This window comes from Thamnophis elegans, chromosome 14, assembly GCF_009769535.1.
Source record: "Thamnophis elegans isolate rThaEle1 chromosome 14, rThaEle1.pri, whole genome shotgun sequence".
Taxonomy (NCBI): Eukaryota; Metazoa; Chordata; class Lepidosauria; order Squamata; family Colubridae; genus Thamnophis; species Thamnophis elegans.
In genome coordinates this window covers 25,286,366-25,306,240 of record NC_045554.1, presented here as the reverse complement: position 1 = coordinate 25,306,240, position 19,875 = coordinate 25,286,366, and the positions used below count along the sequence as shown (strand labels likewise).

Here is a 19,875-nt window from a genome sequence, read left to right as displayed (position 1 = left end):
ATTGTCCTACATCACTATACTGAGAAGAAGAGGCTTCCTCTACCCTTTTTACAATGGAAGGCTAGTTAAGTTTTATGGACCTTGTTTATGAGATGTAAAGATATTTACAACTGACATTCCTATGTTTACATATGCATACTGGTTTTTTTTTCATTTATTTGATTTCAGTTTTCAAAGTAGTTGAATCACAGTTTTTTTTCTAGATTGAGGATACGTGTAGAACCAGATCATGGAGAGGTCCCTTTTCCTCTCCCCCCCCCCCCCCCAGTTTCTGCAAATAAGACTTGTGTTTGTCCTCCTTTGCAGAAAGTGGCACTGATGATCACTCTGGGATGCTGCCCCTAATTCTGTGGCTATATAGGGTTGTGTTCTGACCCCCTCCTCCGTCCAGTAACAAATGCCAAGACAAGCTTAACTGGAATTCTACAGCACTTTATTAGCAGGAAACATAAACTTCAGTGGCTGAAAGCCCAAGCATAACAAACAGATAAGAACCTTGGCAGCAACTCAGACTTCGACATAGGCAGATAACAGCTTCTCAGTGTTATGAATGAAGTTGAATCCTGCAAATCAGACACCTCCCCGAGTCCCTCCTTAAATACAATCTTGAGAGGAGCCTAATTACAACCAGCTGGGTCCAATTATCTTTTGTAACTGCATAGCTGTTTTCTTCGTCGATCTGCCCGGCATTGCTGGGCATCCACCTCCCTTATCTCCTCGTCACTACTCCAAGGCCTGACGTCATGAGCACACTCCCTTCGGCTCTCACCACTGCTCCATGCCTCAGGTGCCTCCCAGTGGCCAACCAGCCCCTCTGCGCCCTGCTCAGAGTCGGACCCCTGTCCAGGGTCCTCCACCTCTTCCAGAGCCGACTCATAAGGCCCCTCGTTGTCGGAGTCTGTTTGCAGCTCCAACGGCTCCTGCTGGGCCACAACAGGTTGTGACTTATGAGTTACTTTTCTGAGTTATTCTTACAGGTTTCCTCACATTTCTCATTGTCGAATTTGGAATCTGTGACTTGGAGTGATGAGTTTTCTGGATATCTTCAGAGATTCAAAAGCCACTGGTTGGGGTGGGGGGAATTTTAATGCAATTTGTGCTGCAAACAGAGGGACTTGATGGCCTCCACAGCCCCTTCCAGCTCTGTGTGTTTTTGATAACAGGTACCTGGCCGAATGGATGGTGAATGGCTACCCCTCTGACAACATATGGCCCTTGGACCTGAAGCGCTTTGGAGCTCTGCAAAGCAGCCGAACCTTCCTCCGTCATCGGGTTATGGAAGTGATGCGTAAGTAGCTGCCTCTCGTGTTCCCTGGGCTCGCCACGTAGCTCATGGAGATGGGCGAGGGGTTGCGCCTGTTTCCTGGCTTGGCAGCTGGTGGTTCATTCGTTAGAGGCTCTCTCAGAACTGCTTTGGAAGCTGTTTCTCAATGGGTGGAAATACCGTATTTTTCGGACTATAAGATGCACCATGATTTTGAAGAGGTAATTCTTTTAAAAAAGTTTTTGCACTCTGCAGGCCTCCCAAACCCTCTGCACGCCTCATTCCCCCCCACCAAAAAAAAGGACATGCAGAGCTTTGGGAGGCTTGTAGAGTTCTCCTGGAGGCTGGGGGTGGGAGGGCAAAAATGAGGGGAAAACGGGCCGTTTTTTGCAGAAAAAAAGGGGAGGCATGCAGAGCTTTGGGAGGCTCTAAAAAAAGCTCATTTTTGCCCTCCCCAAACCTCAGGAGCATTTTGCAAGCCCCCCAAACCCTCTGCAAGAGCCAAGGTGGCGCAGTGGTTAAATGTAGCACTGCAGGCTACTGCTAGATCAGCAGGTCAGCGGTTCAAATCTCACCGGCTCAGGGTTGACTCAGCCTTCCATCCTTCCGAGGTGGGTAAAATGAGGACCCAGATTGTTGGGGGCAATATGCTGACTCTCTGTAAACCGCTTAGAGAGGCCTGAAAGGCCTATGAAGCGGTATATAAGTCTACTGCTATTTTTGCAAAGGGGGTGGGGTTTCGGTAGGCCAAAAATGTTGTATTCAGTGGATAAGACGCACCTAGATTTTCACCCTCTTTTTTTGAGAGAAAAAGGTGGGTTTTATACTCTGAAAAGTATGGTAATTAATTATTATTTTCCTTGGCTGCGCTTTTCTTCTTGACTACCTAAATTGGCATAAGAGATGAAAAAGTAACATATTTTTTGGAGTATGAAGCACCCTTTTCCCTTAGAGGCTGAAAATCGGGGTGCATCTTATACACTGAATACAGTATTTTGGCCTCCAGAAATCCCGCTCCCTTTGCAAAAATGGCCATGCATACCCTTTAGGAGGCTTGTAGGGTGCTCCAGCGGGCTGGGGAGGGCAAAAATGAGTGAAAAATGGACTGGTTTTTGCTCGTCCCCCCCCCCCCAGTCCCCAGGAGCACCCTACAAGCCTCCTAAAGGGTATGCATGTCCTTTTTTTGATACAAAATGGGCCCATTTTCATGAAAACTGGCCATTTTTGGGATGCCTGCAGAGTGCAAAAACCTTTTTTTTAAATTTGCCTCTTCAAAATCTTGGTGTGTCTTATACTCCAGTGCGTCTTATACTCCGAAAAATACGGTACCTATAGAAGAAAAGGTAGCTCAGGATTGAATTGTGGAGTTCTTGGTGCTCTCTGAAGTGCTGAGCATTATGCTGGGAAGATGTTACCTAGTCAGGCCTGGAAACATCTGCAAGAAAGTTCACCAAGTTCAGAGAGCATCAAGGATTCCACACATTTGATCGTGTTAGAGAAAACAGTAGGAACAACTTTTCCAAATGCAAAATTAGTTCCTTACCAGGAGCTTCTCTTGACCTTGGATTGATATCCTGGTGGGCTTCTTTTCTGTTAAAGTTTGATCTGGATGTTTGGGGGATTATAAAAGGATATTCTACGAGCTGTGGTGGAGCAGTGGTTAGAATGCAGTACTGCAGGTTACTTCTGCTGACTGACTGCAATTTGGCTGTTCGAATCTCACCAGCTCAAGGTTGCCTCAGCCTTCCATCCTTCTGAGGTGGGTAAAATGAGGAGCCAGATTGTTGGGGGCAAATAGGGTGACTCTGTAAACCACTCAGAGTGGGCTGTTAAGCAACGTGAAGCGGTATATAAGTCTGCTATTACTATTGCCCTTCCTTCCTTCCTTCCTTCCTTCCTTCCTTCCTTCCTTCAGGTTGACTCAGCCTTCCATCCTTCTGAGGTGGGTAAAATGAGGAGCCAAATTTTGGGGGGAAATAGGCTGACTGTAAGCCACTTAGAGAGGGCTGGAAAGTGGTATATTAGTCTAAGGGCTATTGCCATTGCTATTCTGTCTGGACTGGGAAGATAATGTGCTCTGTCCCTTCCAGCACATTGATTCTGTGATTCTGTGGCCCCTCTCCAGCCCTGATTTATGACTTAAAAGTTCCCCGCTGGGATTTCCAGACTGGCCGGCAACTCCGCACGTCTCCCCTTTATGACCGGCTGGACGCCCAGGGAGCGAGGTGGATGGAGAAGCATGGCTTTGAGAGGGCAAAATTCTTTGTCCCTCCAGGGAAAGGTGAGAATGATTTTCCCCTGAATGCACCCCGAAACCTGAGAGCCACGTTTGGGGGCCCATCCTGAGCCTTGTGCTTCCTCTCCCGCAGATTTGCTGGCTCTGGATCAGAGCAAGACGTTTTACAAGCCCGACTGGTTTGACATTGTGGGCGCAGAGGTCAAGTGCTGCAAAGAGGCCGTCTGTGTGATTGACATGTCGTCTTTCACCAAGTTTGAGATAAGCGTAAGTGCATCTTCCCCCAGAGCTTTCTTTTTCCTTTGGAAGCTTTCTGTGTTGGTTTGTAGGGTGTCAGAAATGCCACCTCCCTGCCAGTCTGCCATGAAGGGGGGAAACTGGAAGGGAAACTGAACTGTGAGAACTCTCCTCTGTGAGAACCAAGGTCGGTTCCCTGGGAGAAGAACACCAACCTGTAGAGTAACTGTTCCCAAAACATCTCTTTTAAACTTGATTGGACAATGAGAGACACACAATGAGAAAAGGGACCAAGGGAGGAAAGTTACCATATTTTTCGGCATATAAGATGCACCTTCCCCCCCCCCAAAAGAGGGTGAAAATCTGGGTGCGTCTTATACACTGAATGCAGCATTTTTTGCCTCCCGAAAGTCTGCCCCCTTTGCAAAAATGAAAGTGCTCCTGGGGGCTGGGGAGGAGGGCAAAAACGAGCAAAAAAGGGCTGTTTTTGCTCATTTTTGCACCTCTCCCCAGCCCCCAGGAGCACTCTACAAGCCTCCCGAAGCTCTGCATGCCTTTTTTTTGTGAGTGTGTGCAAAAAACGAGGCGTGCAGCGGGTTTGGGAGGCATGCAGAGTGCAAAAACATTTTTTTTTAAATTTACCTCTTCAAAATAATGGTGCATCTTCCACTCCAGTGTGTCTTATAGTCCAAAAGGTACGGTAACTGGCAAAAGTCTGCCGTGAAATCTCAGCTCCGGCTTTTACGCTCCTGTAGTTCACTTGACTTCTAGTAAACTACTGTATATACTTGAGTATAAGCCTAGTTTTTCAGCCCACTTTTTGGGCTGAAAAAAGCCGCCTCGGCTTATACTCGAGTCAGTGAAAAATTTGCCCGAAATGGAGGAGAAAAAGGGGCGGGGCCATGCCGCTGGGTGACACTCGTGAATGGCCCAGTGCCCCTGTGAGTTTCCCCTCCCTCTGTGTCAGTTTGCCGCGCAGCGCGCACCGCACCATCCCCCCTCCTCACGTTCTAATGTAATGCAGGGCTGTCTTACGATTCCCCTTCCTCCCCCTTCTGCCGCTCTGCAACGATGTCCCACCTCCTCCTCGTTATGGCAAGCAGCCACATAGCGATGTCCCACCTCCTCTGGTACAGTGATCCAATGATAGGAATCACTGTGCCGTGTGTCATAGGAGGCGGGACATCGCTCCCGCGGCTGCACGGGACATCATCATCACAGCGGGACATCAGCATCATGAGGTGAGTGAAGTATTTCATTGAATACACCGCTAGTTTACTGTTTTTCTTTGAAATAAATATTCAAAAACATTATTGGTATCTATTTTTATTTTTGAAATTTACCGGTAGCTGCTGCATTTCCCACCCTAGGCTTATACTCGAGTCAATAACTTTTCCAGTTTTTTGTGGTAAAATTAGGTGCCTCGGCTTATATTCGGGTCGGCCTATACTCGAGTATATACGGTATACCTTTCTCAGCAAATGGAGCTAAGGATCGTTTTTACTTAGAAGCCCAAGTTGAGGCAGGTCTGACACAGGGACCTGACTTCAGGCATAAGTTTTTATACTTTGCCTTTGGCTTAGTAACGTATTGCCAGTGTAAGCAGTGGGGCATGTAAGTCTTTATTGCTTAGTGTCATTTGCAAATGCAACCAATTTGGGGTAGGGTAAAACTTTTAATTGCAACATGTATAACATGAAGCCTATGCCTCAAGAAGGCGGAGATTTTTAGTCAAGCTCAAAACACAAACATTGTGACTGCCAGTCTTGATTTAAGGTTAAGGACTTTTCATAGTTTTAGCTCCTTCCTTTTTTGTTGTTGTTTCTGGGAACAAATAGATTTCCTCTGGATGTGGAACTTTTATTTAAATTGTTCATAATTCAGTTCAGTTCAGTTTAGTTTAGTTTATTGTCATTGCACCTCAAACAATGAAATTAAATGCCATCCTCAGTGTACATTATAACTATAAAAATGAAACACAAACACACATTCTATACAATTAAATTGAAAACCCCTGATATTGCATTAATATTGCACTAGCCAGTAGAATTCAACATAGTTACTGCTCTTGGATAGAAGCTGTTTTTCAGTCTATTTGTCCTTGTTCTTTTTAATTTTTAATTTTAAAAACATGAACACAATAAGGAAGACATAGACTATATTTACACAACACACCGGAACTTCATGTTCCTTCTTGAAGCAGTTTTGAATCAGTACATTTTTATATATACCATTTTTCCTCCTAATACACTTCGATTGAGTTTCATCATTTTTAACCCTCTTATTTCATTATCTTTCACTTATCTATCTATATTTTCGCTATATACATCAGACAAACTTTGTCCTTCTGCTTGCTTAACCCTTTTCCTTGGTTTGTAACTTTTATCTTTCTTAGGCTATCATCGTTAATCTTTGTTTCTTTTCCCCAACCACCTGTACCATTTCCCCCATAATAAATAATACTCTGTCTCTTCCTTTCCTTGGACTTTTTTATTTAACTTGTCCATCTCAGCGCAGTCTAGAATCTTTCTTATTGTTTCATCTTCATTGGGTGTCGACTTATTCTTCCATCTCTGCGCGAATGCAATCCTAGCCACTGTAATTCTATGCAAGATTAAAATATAAGGTCTCTCTTAAATTTAGTCGTTGTTATGCCTAATAGGAATGTCTCTGGTTTCCAGTCAATTTGCTTGTTTCAATTTGCCCTTGTTTTTATTGTCCTGTACTGTCTGCCAGATGGTAATAGTTCAATAGGATGCACTGGACAGGGACCAAGTTATCTCTGGGTCGGGGCAGTTTGGCTCCAAATGCCTCTACAGCAGAATAGTGCAAGGAGACACCATGCCTCCATCTCCTCTCGCAGGCAGCTGGTAGGCTTCAGATTCGTCTGCTGTGACTAGGCCTCATCTGTCAAGCTGTTCTTACGTTTTGTGTTCCTTCTCCCACCTGCTGCAGTCCACGGGAGGACAAGCTTTGGAAGTTCTGCAGTATCTCTTCTCCAACGACCTGGAGGTGCCAGTTGGGCATATTGTGCATACGGGGATGCTCAATCACACCGGAGGGTATGAGAACGACTGCAGCATAGCCCGTCTGAACAAACGCAGGTAAGGTCTCCCAGGTACAGCCTGGATACTCGCTGGCTTCAGCCTGTGGAGCCTTTGGTGATCCATACTCGGAATCTGGTTGAAGCCGTGATGATGTCAGAATGGTAAACTCAATGTGGCATCATTAGCAGGATTATATCATAGCTCACGATATTATTAGATCATCATTGTGGCTTAAGAGAAGCTTTGGTCTCTGTATAACACTTGGATGCAGGCACAAACAATTTTATTTTTGTTTAGCAGATTTTTTCATTATTTTTTCCCTTCTACAACACCTTAGAGTCAACATTGTTGACTGTTGACTGTCAACACCTTACATCAACATTGTTATGTCATCATACCTGTACATGTATATAATATTTCGCTTCTATATTTACACACCTTTATACACAGTTCTATATATATTTATATATAGTTTTTTGGCTTAATTAGTTTTATTCTTGTTTTGCAGCCATTTGTACCAATTGTTCCAAATTTCATAATATTCCAACTCTTCTTTATCTTTTAATTTCAGTGTTAATTTGTCCATCTCTGCACAATCCAAAGTTTTTTTTATCACTAATTCGTCTGAGGGGGTATTATTTTGTTTCCAGCATTGGGCACAAACAAATTGAATCACCTGAGTTTAACTAGAAAGGGGAGGGATCTTTCCCCATTCCATACTTAATTTCATATAAACACATTCAGAAGACAGTCCAGGAATTTCTATAATTGCTTAGCCAAAATGCGTTGTTTGATCCTGGTTATTTTTCCTTAAACCATGATCAGTGATGTAACCTGTCAGGCCAATTACCTGTGATTTATGTGATAAACTATGGTTAAGCAGTCTGTTGATAGTGTGATATACATAACTATGGACTTGTGCAAGCCTAGAGAACTGAATGCTTTAGAATGTAATGTGCTCAATGTATTGAAGATGCCTTTCCAGAAATGAGACAAGCAAGAAAGTTGCTAAATGACATGGAAACCTGTTGCTATCAGAGTTGGATAGTGAGCACCTGACTGGCCATTTTCATTGGCTGACTCTTAACAGTTATGCTTTTTAATAAAACAGGTTATTTGAAAACGGTGCTGCCACACTTTGTGTCCTTCTGGTTCCAAATACTTACTCACACATGAGTTGCTATGGTAATTCATATTTTACTCAATGTCCAAGAGATAACAATAGCCAAAGCCTGCAAATCAAAACAGAGTGTCTGATAAATGATTGCTTGAATGGTCAGCTTTTTAAAAGAAGAGTGCAGAGGAATAGTCCAAAATCAGTTCAAGGATCCAAGAGATGGATCAAGAGATAACAATAGCCAAAGCCTGCAAATCAAAACAGAGTGTCTGATAAATGATTGCTTGAATGGTCAGCTTTTTAAAAGAAGAGTGCAGAGGAATAGTCCAAAATCAGTTCAAGGATCCAAGAGATGGATCAGGGTTGTTAGGCAGTCTAGAATTTCACAAGCAGAAACTCTATGAATGCCACACAAGAACCAGAGATCAGATGGTTGTTTCTGACAAAGGGAACATGGGTCAGAATTGCCTCTTATATCAGGCTGGTCAGCTGTCATTAATCAAGAGATTTGTTCTCTTGCTTGGCAAGAATCCCTTTCTGAGGGAGGTGGACAGTTAAGATATGGTAGGTAGGTAGGTAGATGGGTGGATGGATGGGTAGGATGGATGGATGGGTAGGATGGATGGGTGGGTGGGTGGGTGGGTGGGTGGGTAGGTAGGTAGGTAGGTAGGTAGGTAGGTAGGTAGGTAGGTAGATAGATAGATAGATAGATAGATAGATAGATAGATAGATAGATAGATAGATAGATAGATAGATAGATAAGGGAAGGAAGGAAGGAAAGAAAGAGAAAGGAGTAGAGAGAGAGGGAGCCTCATAGAACATCCCTGCTCTCCTCTCTGGGGATGAGGACTAAGAAGCCTTATATTGTCCGACTGTTCCATATGGTCGGGTGGTACCTGATTTGACCAGCTACAGGTGATTCCTATCTTTCTCTCTCCTGAGGCTGACGTTCCACAGATTTTTGGTGGAGCAGCATCTTCAGCATCCTGAGCATGACACTCTGCCTGATGGAATAAGTAATGAAGTGCTATCTGACGGCATCTTTGCGAAGGCTTTGTATAAAAATTGTCTCATTTGGGCTTAAATGCGTTTCTTGTGTTTCCTACTGCAGCTTCTTCATGATTTCCCCCACAGACCAGCAGGTTCACTGCTGGGCCTGGTTGAAGAAACACATGCCTGAAAACAGCAACCTCTTCTTGGAAGATGTAACCTGGAAATACACAGGTGAGGGCAGCTGCCAGCTGTTGGGACTCCTCTGGATCAAGGGAGGGTCCTTCTCCAAGGGAACCTCAGATTCTGCAGCCTGGTCTGCTGTTTGGTTTGCAGGGTTCGGACATGTCACACCTAAGCTAACTGTGAAGGGCCTGCCTCCCTTCTCCGTTCAACAAAGCAGAACTCTTGAAACAATGACCATTCCACGAGGAACCTTTTATTGAAGGAAAGCGATAGCAAGACAAAAGAAGCAGGATCTGAGGATTCCCTGCATTAGGTTAAAGCAGTTAGAGACCCCTCCCCTCAGACCGGTGTTGAATAAGCCAATCCACAGGTGCAAAGTTATTTTGAGAATCGCATTACCATTCCACAAGGAACCTTTTGTTGAAGGAAAGCAATAGCAAGACAAAAGAAGCAGGATCTGAGGATTCCCTGCATTAGGTTAAAGCAGTTAGAAACCCCTCCCCTCAGCCCAGTGTTGAATAAGCCAATCCACAGGTGCAAAGTTGTTTTGAGAATCACAGGCTGAGAAGGTGATAAGAAGTCATCCTCAGGCGTCGCTTGCTGGAGGCTTCGGAGCAGAGACAAAACAGATGGCCCTCCCCTTCTTTCATTCCCAAAAAAGATAAATCAGAAGATAAGTACAGGATAGAGAGGCAACAGGAAAAGGGCTATAAACTAAAGAATGCACCCAGGCCCTTTCCCCACCAGAATGGCAGCATCCCGATGTGTTCCTGCCCACCTGGTTGGAATCTCGGAGCTCCAGCTCTCTGGGTTCCTGAAACTGAGCAAGTCAGGCATGCAGGAATGACTTGGTTTCCCCTGGGTCTTTTCACATTTAACATTATTCAGAGCAAAAACCATAAATGTGGCAAATAGGTTTTAATCTTTGCCAGATACACGAGGCTTCTTGTGTCTCTTGGTTAGTGCGTCAGATCCAAGTTGGTGCCTTTATTTATTCCTTTGTTTGTTGTTTTTACAAATCACTCAAGGGACCTTCCTCCTATTTGCCCCCCCAACAACCACTCTGTGTGATGTGTTGGGCTGAGAGAAAGTGACTGGCCCAAAATCACTTGCTGGCTTTTATGCCTAAGGCAGGATGATAGCAATAGCCCTTAGACTTATATACTGTTTCACTGTGAATGCCTGACTCTGATCAGAATTAGCCTGCAATACTGCATTCTAATAGGAAGGAAGGGAGGGAGGGAGGGAGGGAGGGAGGAAGGAAGGAAGGAAGGAAGAAAAAAATTGCAATACCACTTAGACTTGTATACCACTTTGCAGTGCTTTCCAGCCCTCTCTAAGCGGTTTACAGAGTCAGCCTCTTGCCCCCAACAATCGGGGTCCTCATTTTACCGACCTTTGAAAGATGGAAGGCTGAGTCAACCTTGAGCCTGGTGAGCTTTGAACTGCCAAATTGCAGTCAGTCAGCAGAAGTAGCCTGCAGTACTGCACTCTAACCACTGCATCATCGTGGCCCTGTAATTCACCACCTCCTTGTTTCTAGTCTGGTGCCTTAACCACTAGACCAAACTGGCTCTCCCAAACTGGCTGCCATGCTATGGGGTAGACAGTTGATGTTGCTCCCCTATCCCAGAGGCCTAACCCAAGGGCTGGATGAGGACAGTTGCTCAATGTGGGCATCAGCGCTTGGCACAGCTGGGCGCTTGTTTTGGAAGGCTGATGGGAGAAGCCTTCAGCTGGAAAAGATGCAAGAACTTGTGTTAGGATCTCCAGGTATCTTGTCCCATTGAAGTGGTCTCCTCTTCCCCAAGTGAGATCCAATTTCAGATTCCGGATCCTTTCCCAGCTTTTGCTGGTTTGTGTTGAGCTGACAAGCTGCAAAGGGAAGAAGAAGGAAGTCATGGGGCAAGGATTTTATTCTGCAGTGGTTCCTGAAGCTGAATTCTTTTCCTTTGTTTTCCTCCAGCCTTGAATCTGATTGGCCCACGTGCCATGGATGTCCTGTCGGAGCTGTCGTATGCGCCAATGACACCTGAGCATTTCCCTTCCCTCTTCTGTAAGGTAGGGGACTTTTCCATTTCATTTGGCAACTTTCTTCCTGCTCATGCAGATGCTTACAGGTAGTCCTCAATTTACGACTTCAGTTGGGGGTCAGGAAAAAAATCATCATTAAGCAGTGCAGTCCTTAAGTGAGGAATCCCATGGTTGCTATTTGTAACTTCCCTTGCTTTGCTTGTCGGAAGTCAGCTTGCCTCCGTTATAAGATGCCCCTCATGGGTTGTGTCTGCTCTTCCATTTTTTCCTTTGTGCAAAGGAGACCAGTTATGGCAACAGCCGTGGGACTTATATACCACTTCACAGGGCTTTTACAGCTCTCTTAAGTGATTTACAGAGTCAGCCTATTGTCCCCCAACAATCTGGGTCCTCATTTTACCCAGCTTGGAAGGTTGGAAAGCAGAATCAACCTTGAGCCGGTCAGGAGTCAGACTGCAATACTAAATTCTAACCACTGCAAACTATGGAAGGATGGCTGGATGGATGGAAGGAAGGACAGTAGCAATAGACTTATATACCACTTTACAGTGTTTTACAGCCCTCTCTAAGCGGTTTACAGAGTCAGCCTCTTGCCCCCAACAATCTGGGTCCTCATTTTACCCACCTCAAGGATGGAAGGCAGAGTCAACCTTGAACTAGTGAGAATAGAATTCCTGGGAGTGGGCAGAGTTATCCTGCAATAGTGCATTCTAACAGGAGGGAAGGAAGGAGGGAGGGAGGGAAGGAAGGAAGGAAGGAAGGAAGGAAGGAAGGAAGGAAGGAAGGGAGGAATAGCACTTATGTACCACTTCAAAGTGCTTTTACAGCTCTCTTAAGTGATTTACAGAGTCAGCCTATTGCCCCCAACAATCTGGGTCCTCATTTTACCCAGCTTGGAAGGTTGGAAAGTGGAATCAACCTTGAGCTGGTCAGGAGTCAGACTGCAATAATGCTTTCTATCCACTGCAAACTATGGATGGATGGATGGATGGATGGATGGATGGGAAGGAAGGAAGGAAGGAAGAAAGGAAGGAAGGAAGGAAGGACAGTAGCAATAGACTTATATACCACTTTACAGTGTTTTACTGCCCTCTCTAAGCGGTTTACAGCCTCTTCCCCCTAACAATCTGGGTCCTCATTGTACTCACCTTGGAAGGATGAAAGCCTGAGTTAACCTTGAGCCGGTCAGGATCAAACTGTTGGCAGTTGGCCGAAGCAGCCTGCAGTACTACATTCTAACCCCTGCGCCACCACAGCTCACTTCAACAGCGGTGATCCTTGAGTATGATGACAGTTCAGATTGGGATTGCCCTTGCTAAATGATGCAGTCGCAAAGTGTGGCACCATATGATGGTATCACTTAGTGACAACAATCCTGGCAGTTCCCGTTGTGACTGTAACCTCAGGACCATGTAAGTTGTTAAGTGGGAAGAGGCGGGAGGCTTAGGTAAGGAGTGCAGGGGATGGGAGGGGTGCTGGGGAGTGTGGCACAGCTGGCTGGGGAATTCTAGGAGTTAAGTCCCTTTGTCTTAAGGTTGCCAGAGATGAGAAACACTGGCCTAGAATATGTTCTAAGGCTAGAGAACAGGTGTGTCCCTCCCCCATTCTGCAAGTCACCCACATTTTGATCTTGAGCGCTGAGCCAAGATACTTCTGGTGTAGAACTTCAGTTTTGTTTTCCCCCAGTTAAAACCTGTTCCTTGCTGGTTTACCTATGGTCAAGTGAAAGGAAAACCCTGGGAAAAGTTACTAGAATAATAAAAGAAACATGCTGAAGAAAAAAAATATAATAACTACAAAAATAGGGGAAAGAAGAAGAAGTTAGGGGAAAGGGGGAGATGAAGGAAAAGAATTAAAACTGGGATTTTTGGGAGCCCAAGAGAAAATGGTTAAAAGAGGAAGGGGAAAAGAGCTATATTAGAAGACTAAAGAGGATAGTAGTAAGATTGTTATTGTGATGTATCTAATTAAGAAATAAAGAAATGATAGTATATTTTTAGTTGTAGAAAAAAATGGAAAGAAATGCTCTCTATGCTTAAATTGAATTAGAAGATGTATGCTGTTTATAGCAAAATATACCAATAGGGAAAATAAGAAATGAAAATGTGGTGTAACTTTGGAGGGGCAATGGAAGATATTGTTGATGTATTAAGAAAAAACAACAAACATCAAGATGGAAAATAATGGAAGAGAATAATTTGGCAGAAAGTGAATATGAAACTATGATGTAAAAAGGACTTTGTAACTGAGGGGAGGTAAAAGAAAAGACCCGGAAAACTCTTTGTTCCTATAATATGTATAATTTGTATTGAAAAATAAAAAACCTTGAATGAGAAAAAAATATTTTGCCTTTGTCTCTGGAATTTTGTTCTGGATGTATAAACGGCCTGGTCCCTCTTTCTGCAGGAGATGAGTGTCGGCTACGCCAATGGCATCCGTGTCATGAGTATGACGCACACGGGGGAGCCCGGCTTCATGCTTTACATCCCCATCGAGGTGAGTGGGGCTTCTGCTTTGAAGGTCCATCTTCACTCTGTTGGGGGAGACGGGGGGACGGGACTTGTACCTAAAGGGGCCCAATCCCCAGAGGGCATGATGTCATCCACAATTTCTGAACTTTTGCTAAAAAGTACAGGGAGTCCTGGAGTTAGGACCACAGTGGAGCCCAACATTTATGCTGCTCAGTGAAAATTTCGTTATGTGAGTGTGGCCCATTTTACGACTTTTCTTGCCCCCCTTGCTAAGTGAATCGCTACGGTTGATAAGCTAGGAACGCGGTTGTTAAGTGAGTCCAGCTTTCCCGTTGATTTTGCTTATCAGGTGGTCGCAAAAGGGGATCACGTAACTCCCGGGACACAGCAACAGTCATAAATACACACCAGTTGCCAAGTGGCCAAATGTTGATCATGTGACCATGGGGATGCTGCAGCGGTCATAAGTGTGAGAAACAGTCCTAAGCCACTTTTTTTCAGTGCCGTTGTAACTGTCAACAGTCACTAAATGAACTGTTGTAACCCAAGGACTACCAGTGCCTAGACAGTGCCTGTGTCATCTTTTCAGGTTCCTAAATGAAGCCAAGAAAATGGCCCTTAGAGGCCATGTTGGCCAAGGCTGATCTATGCTCAGCTCGTCTGCCGTATCATTGGAGGTCATTGTCCAAGACTTGCGTCTTGAAGAGACAAGTGACCGTGGAATGCTATCAGCCTTTGGTTTCCAGGCTGGTTATTTAAATGCCCCTCTCCTCCCTCTCCTCCCTCTGCAGTATGCCCTCCACGTGTACAACGAGGTGATGAGCGTGGGGCAGAAGTATGGGATCCGGAACTCTGGTTATTACGCCCTCCGCAGCTTGCGCATTGAGAAGTTTTTTGCCTTCTGGGGACAAGACCTGGACGCTTTCACCACCCCTATGGAATGCGGGAGAGAATTCCGGGTGAAGCTGGACAAGGTGAGGAGGGGGGGAGGCACATAGCAGCATCCTGAATAACAGGAAGCGAGCTTCATATAATCTTCTCCGCTGTCCTCACCACTCTCCGTAGGGACTTTCTATCTGACGCACTGCAGCTACCAAACCAAACAATGCAGTTTGTTAAAATGCTTGCCAGTGGGTTGCTTGACCTTTCCCAGCAGTAAGTAGAAGAAAGAGCTGAAGTGGATTGAACCCCGTCTCCTGATGTGCTTCTTTCTCCCTCTTTGTCTCTCTCTCGGCAGGGCATAGATTTCATCGGGAGGGATGCGCTGATGGCTCAGAAGCAGGAAGGAGTCTACAAGCGCTTCACCATGTTCATCCTGGAAGACCATAACACTGACCTGGACTTGTGGCCCTGGTGGGGGGATCCCATCTACCGCAATGGCTGCTACGTGGGCAAGACCACCAGCAGCGCTTACAGTTACACGCTGGAACGGCATGTCTGCTTGGGCTTCGTTCAAAATCTGGACCCCGAGACCGGCAAGGAGCAGCTTGTCACGCCTGACTTTGTCAACCGGGGCGAATACCAGATCGACATTGCGGGGCAGCACTTCCAAGCCAAGGCCAAGCTCTACCCCTTCAGCTCCCTCTTCACCACCCGCCGGCGCAAGGACGAGATGGAATTCAGCGGCTTCCAGGGAAAATAATCCCCACCAAGTGCCAGACTTTTCCCCCACATTGCTCTTTGGACTCCTTAAGACCTCCTGGTCTGTTACATTTTGTATATTTTAACCCTTTCCCTTCCTCCTTTTCCCAAAGTGATCCTGCCGCTCCCAATCTTAAAGGGGTATTTATGACAGGGAGGTGCGATGCTCTGTTTCTAGAGCGAGCCGAGTCTTCCCTGGTCCCTCAGCTGTCAGGGAGAGTTTGAGGCCTTGGGAATTTGGCAGGATCTCTTGGGATCTGGAGTGGCCTGCAGAGCGAGACCTGTTGCTCGCTTAAGGCACCTACTCGCATCATTCAGAGATTTGCTCACATGAAGATATTCTGGTCCTATCTCTACCGGCTTCCCTTCAAGAGGGGTCAGTAGAAATGACAAGAGGATGATCTCACCTTTATCTCCAGAGTGGGAGATGCTGCATTCTGTTAGCAGGAGCCTCTTGGTAGGTTTGGCATGCATCTGCATCGATCTATGGGGCCACGGAAGTCCCTCGGATAGGAATACAACCGCCTGATGTTACTCATCTCCTCTGCTCCCCCTTTGGGATCTTATTTCATGAGAGCTACTTTGGGTACGGCTGCCTCTCAGGTCGTCGTCCTGTCATGGCCAACTCCCTCCTGGGTGACCTCCAGAGACGTGGACTTCAGCTCCCGGATTCTCAGCACAGACATGGGAGATGAGGAGCCTCTACAAGGCAGCCGGGCTGGAACAGGACATTTCCTGGCATATCTGCGGCTTGTGCAATAGAGGGTGGGGAGGGCGAGGAGTGTCTCTCACGGAAACGATTGGGGACAGAGGGGGCCAAGACTTTGGGGTAAGCAGCTTGCGCTGTAATTTTTAAGGCTGATCCGACATGCAGCTTGCCTGGGGGATCGAACCATTGTCCCCCTCATCCCCACCCCCATCCCTGATCTAAAGGCTGCATTTGGCCAAAAACGATGCTAGCACTGCTGCTCCGACTCTGGTGATCATCTCGTTCGCCATGAGGTCGGGCAATCAGCCATCTACCTGGAGATTTCCTTCCCTGTCGGTTTTGGAGCTCCAAAGGCCCCCGCCGGATGACGAGAGCTGCCAGGTTCTGCCCCCAAACCAAAACGCCACAGCATTTTTGCTTGGTGGGAAGTGAAGATAAGTCCTCTTGTGGCGCTTCTGGCAGGCTTAACGCTTTGCCTCTCTTTCTCCCCTCCCGACCACCCCCAGGGAGGGAATTCTTGGCCAGGAAGACTGGCTCTTTTGGAGACTCAGCCTTGCCTCCTCTTCTCTCCCCAAGAGAACAAACATCATGCTTCACTTTATAGCTCTTCTTCCCTCCCAGCCCTCTCATTCGCTCTGATCCTCCTCTTTTAGCCTCCCTCTGGATGAAGGCTGGGAAGGAGTAATTGGGGAAAGTGATTCTGTTCCAAAGTCCCTTAATTGGCTCCCAGAGACCTTTTGATGGGCTCTTCTCCTTGCCTTTCCTTTGTTCTACCTGTGATCTCCCACCGCTGCCAGTCAATGTGTGTGTGTCATACCTGCACCTCTGAACCCGTCAGTTTCCCATCCTGGGATGAGCAGTAAGGAACAGATGTTTGCGAAAAATTCCCTTTCCAGGCGCAGGGATTTTTATCTCATCCTGAGAGTCTTCCCTGGCCTTGTTTACGACCTGGGGTGGCATCTTCAGCCTCCCAGGACAAGGGCAGTTTGGAAGCAGCGCTAACCGAAGCCCAGCAAGGCTGCCTGAGAATAGTTTAGGGGCTGCCCCAAGACCCTCGTCCTCTCTCTGCCTCTTCCTCTCAGGCTGGCTAGGCTGCAGCGCCCTGGTCTGCTTGGGCAGAGGGGCAGAAGAGCTGGCCACTCCCCCCCTGCAGGTTGAAAACCTGGGAGAAGGCGGGGCAGGGGGATCCGAGAAGCCTCCAGGGACACCCAGCCTTCCCCAGTTGGTGCCGCTCGGGGTGGTTTGCGCTGTAGTTCCCATCACCTGTCCCTGTTGAGGGGTCTGTTTTTTGCTTATCAAAGCTCTTCCACCTTTGTCCTTGTGCCAAAGAGATCTTCTCCTTCACCGCCTTCCATCACCTTCCTGCAAAGGTTAGAGTGAAGACCTTCCCCCCCCACCCCTCCTCACTTTCTGCCAAGCTTCTCCGTGTGCGTTTGTACCAGGCTCACCATTCTCTTTGCAAAACCTCTTCCGTGCAATTCTCCCGCTTCTTTGCCTTCTGGCCTAGCTGCCCCTGCCTTTTTTGGGTGGGGGGGACGGACTCCTGCCAAGAAGCACAAGTCCCTCTGCCCCCCTCCTTTCCTTGCAGCCCCTTCCTCCTTTGCCATTCTCAGATGCACTTTAGGAACGCCCCTCTACTTTGGCGCTGAATGCCCCCCTCCACCCTGGATCCTGGGTTTCTTTCTAGAATTTGCCTCCCGAATCGATGGAGGGGAAAGATCATTGTGATTAATAAGTCCATCGTGATCATTTGCGAAAAACCGAAAAGCTTCCCTGGGCAGCTACTTCCACATGGCCTGAAGCCGAGGAAGTCACTGCTGCTGCTGCTGCTCCTCCTCCTCTTCAGAGTGCCTTACGCTCACCATGCGACCACGGAGGGGCTTAGCTCGGCCTTGACCCCTGCCCCGTCTCAGCCAGCTTAGTGCCTAAAAGCCTTGGACTCATCAGGACGCCCAATGGTTGAGACACAGGAAACCCTCCTGGCTTTGCAAGATACCTTGGCCGTCTTCACTGGGGAAATTGTTCCTGGCCCGAAGCCCCCCCCCCCCCCCCTCGTGGGAGCATCTGCTTCCCCCGCCCCCCCCCCCCCCTATTCTGCCCTTCTCCAATTGGGAAGCTGCTGCTTCAGCACACAACCTGTCCGCAAGGAACTCCTGTCCCAGAGTTGTTGTTTTTTTAGGCCACTGTGTTTGTATATAATAAAGACTTGATTAGCTACAAATGCTGGCTAGTCTGGATGTTGGCTTCAGGGTCTTCCAAAGAACTAGGCAGCATTTGGGCTGCCAGCCTCTGCATCTCGGGTTCGGGAGAGGCATTGCTGAGCAGCCTATGAATCCAGTGGGAGGATTGTGAGTGCTCAGTAATAGGGGAATTGTGGACATGTGTATGTGTGTGGTGATGGAGTTCCTGCTTTGGAACCTTGCTTTAACCACAGCCCTGGAAACTCATCAGTGTGATGAATGCAGCCATTTATACAAGATGCCCATCTCCTCCTCTCCTTCCCTTCTCACGGACAGAGCAGCCTTTCAGGCACCCAGTTCTGACCCAGCAACCTTCGCAAGTGATGATAAGCTGCTTAACTTGTGAGTAAAACCCCTTTTCAAAACCGGGCAGGAACAGTCTTTTATTCATGTGGATAAACAAAAACCAAACTTAATTACTGTATTTTTCAGAGTATAAGACGCACCATGATTTTGAAGAGGTAAATTTAAGGGGGAAAAGTTTTTGCACTCTGCCGGCCTCTCAAACCCTCTACACACCCCGTTTTTGGCAAAAAAAAAAAAAAAAAAAAAAAGGCCATGCAGAGCTTTGGGAGGTTCTTAAGAGTGTTCCTGGGGGGTGGGGGGTGGGGGGGTGGGCAAAAACGAGCAAAAAATGGCCCGTTTTTCACAAAAATGGGTCTTTTTTGCAAAAACAAAAAAGGACATGCAGAGGATTTGGGAGGTTCTTAAGAGTGTTCCTGGGGGCTGGGAGGGGGGGGGGCAAAAACAAGCAAAAATGGCAGGTTTTCAGCTCATTTTTGCCCTTCCCAACCCCCAGGACCACTCTGGAAGCCTCCCAAATCCTCTGCACGTCCATTTTTGTAAAGGGGGCAGAGTTTTGGTAGGCCAAAAATGCTGTATTCACTGTATAAGACGTACCCAGATTTTCACCTTCTTTTTTTGGGGGGGGGGAGGTGCGTCTTGTACTCCGAAAAATATGGTAGTCCCAACAAACCTGGTTCTGAATTGTTTCGGTATACCAGAAAAAGAACAGTTGTCTGCGACCACAGGCCACTCCCAAACCCCTCCGGTTCCTTTCCCAGCCAGGGAGGGACTGGCTATTGTCTGTGTCTGCCTCTCCCTGAGAGCCGGGCTCATTGCTGTCCTTTGCTCTCCTTTCCTCTCTAGGCATACACGAATCTGGTACGGGCCCCATCTGTCCCCCCTCTCACTCAGCTCAGGCCCTGAAGACAGCTGCCTCTCCCCCTGGGGGAGGACGGAAGGCCCCGGCTCAGTCTCCGATGCTGGTTCCTTCTCAGAGCCTTCCAAAAGCTCCAAAACCATCCCAGGCTCTCCCGCCACCTCCTCCTCGTTTGACTCTGCTGCTAGCTCTGCTGGCAGCTGACGGGCCACTACACACTGGTGCACTACACACAATGGCTTGTCCTAGTTTAGATGCTCTGCCTTCAGGGGCTCAAGCGGGTGAGCAGCCAAGCTGGGGGTATGCAGTGGATGGGGAATGGGGGCAATCCAGAGGCAACTCTTTGCCCTGGTTTGGCATTTGGGGAAAAGAGCAGCCCATTAGCTTCAAAAGATGCGCTTGTTCTGCCATGCGCTGGCGCCCCAGCAGTTGATCTGCAGAAGTTGCCCTCATGTGCCTGCAGTGCATATGACCCGATCTCCAGAGAGTCATTTTTCCATTCAATTCATTGAATTTTTCCACTGATTCATTGTTCCAACTC

At 47.1% G+C, this 19,875-nt stretch overlaps 1 protein-coding gene across 2 annotated transcripts in view; it reads left to right on the top strand.

Annotated features, from left to right (window-relative positions):
* Positions 1-18,527, top strand: part of PDPR (pyruvate dehydrogenase phosphatase regulatory subunit) — a 37,975-nt gene extending 19,448 nt beyond the window's left edge. The window contains exons 10-18 of one of the 2 annotated variants that reach the window (XM_032230628.1): positions 1,164-1,288; positions 3,390-3,545; positions 3,634-3,767; positions 6,693-6,841; positions 9,013-9,125; positions 11,044-11,138; positions 13,518-13,607; positions 14,374-14,556; positions 14,820-18,527. In XM_032230628.1, the coding sequence (XP_032086519.1) occupies positions 1,164-1,288; positions 3,390-3,545; positions 3,634-3,767; positions 6,693-6,841; positions 9,013-9,125; positions 11,044-11,138; positions 13,518-13,607; positions 14,374-14,556; positions 14,820-15,224 (1,450 nt within the window). In that variant the 3' untranslated portion in view covers positions 15,225-18,527. The remainder of the gene's footprint in view (positions 1-1,163; positions 1,289-3,389; positions 3,546-3,633; positions 3,768-6,692; positions 6,842-9,012; positions 9,126-11,043; positions 11,139-13,517; positions 13,608-14,373; positions 14,557-14,819) is intronic. The other variant, XM_032230627.1, reaches the window with a different exon arrangement.
* Positions 18,528-19,875: the final 1,348 nt, after the last annotated feature.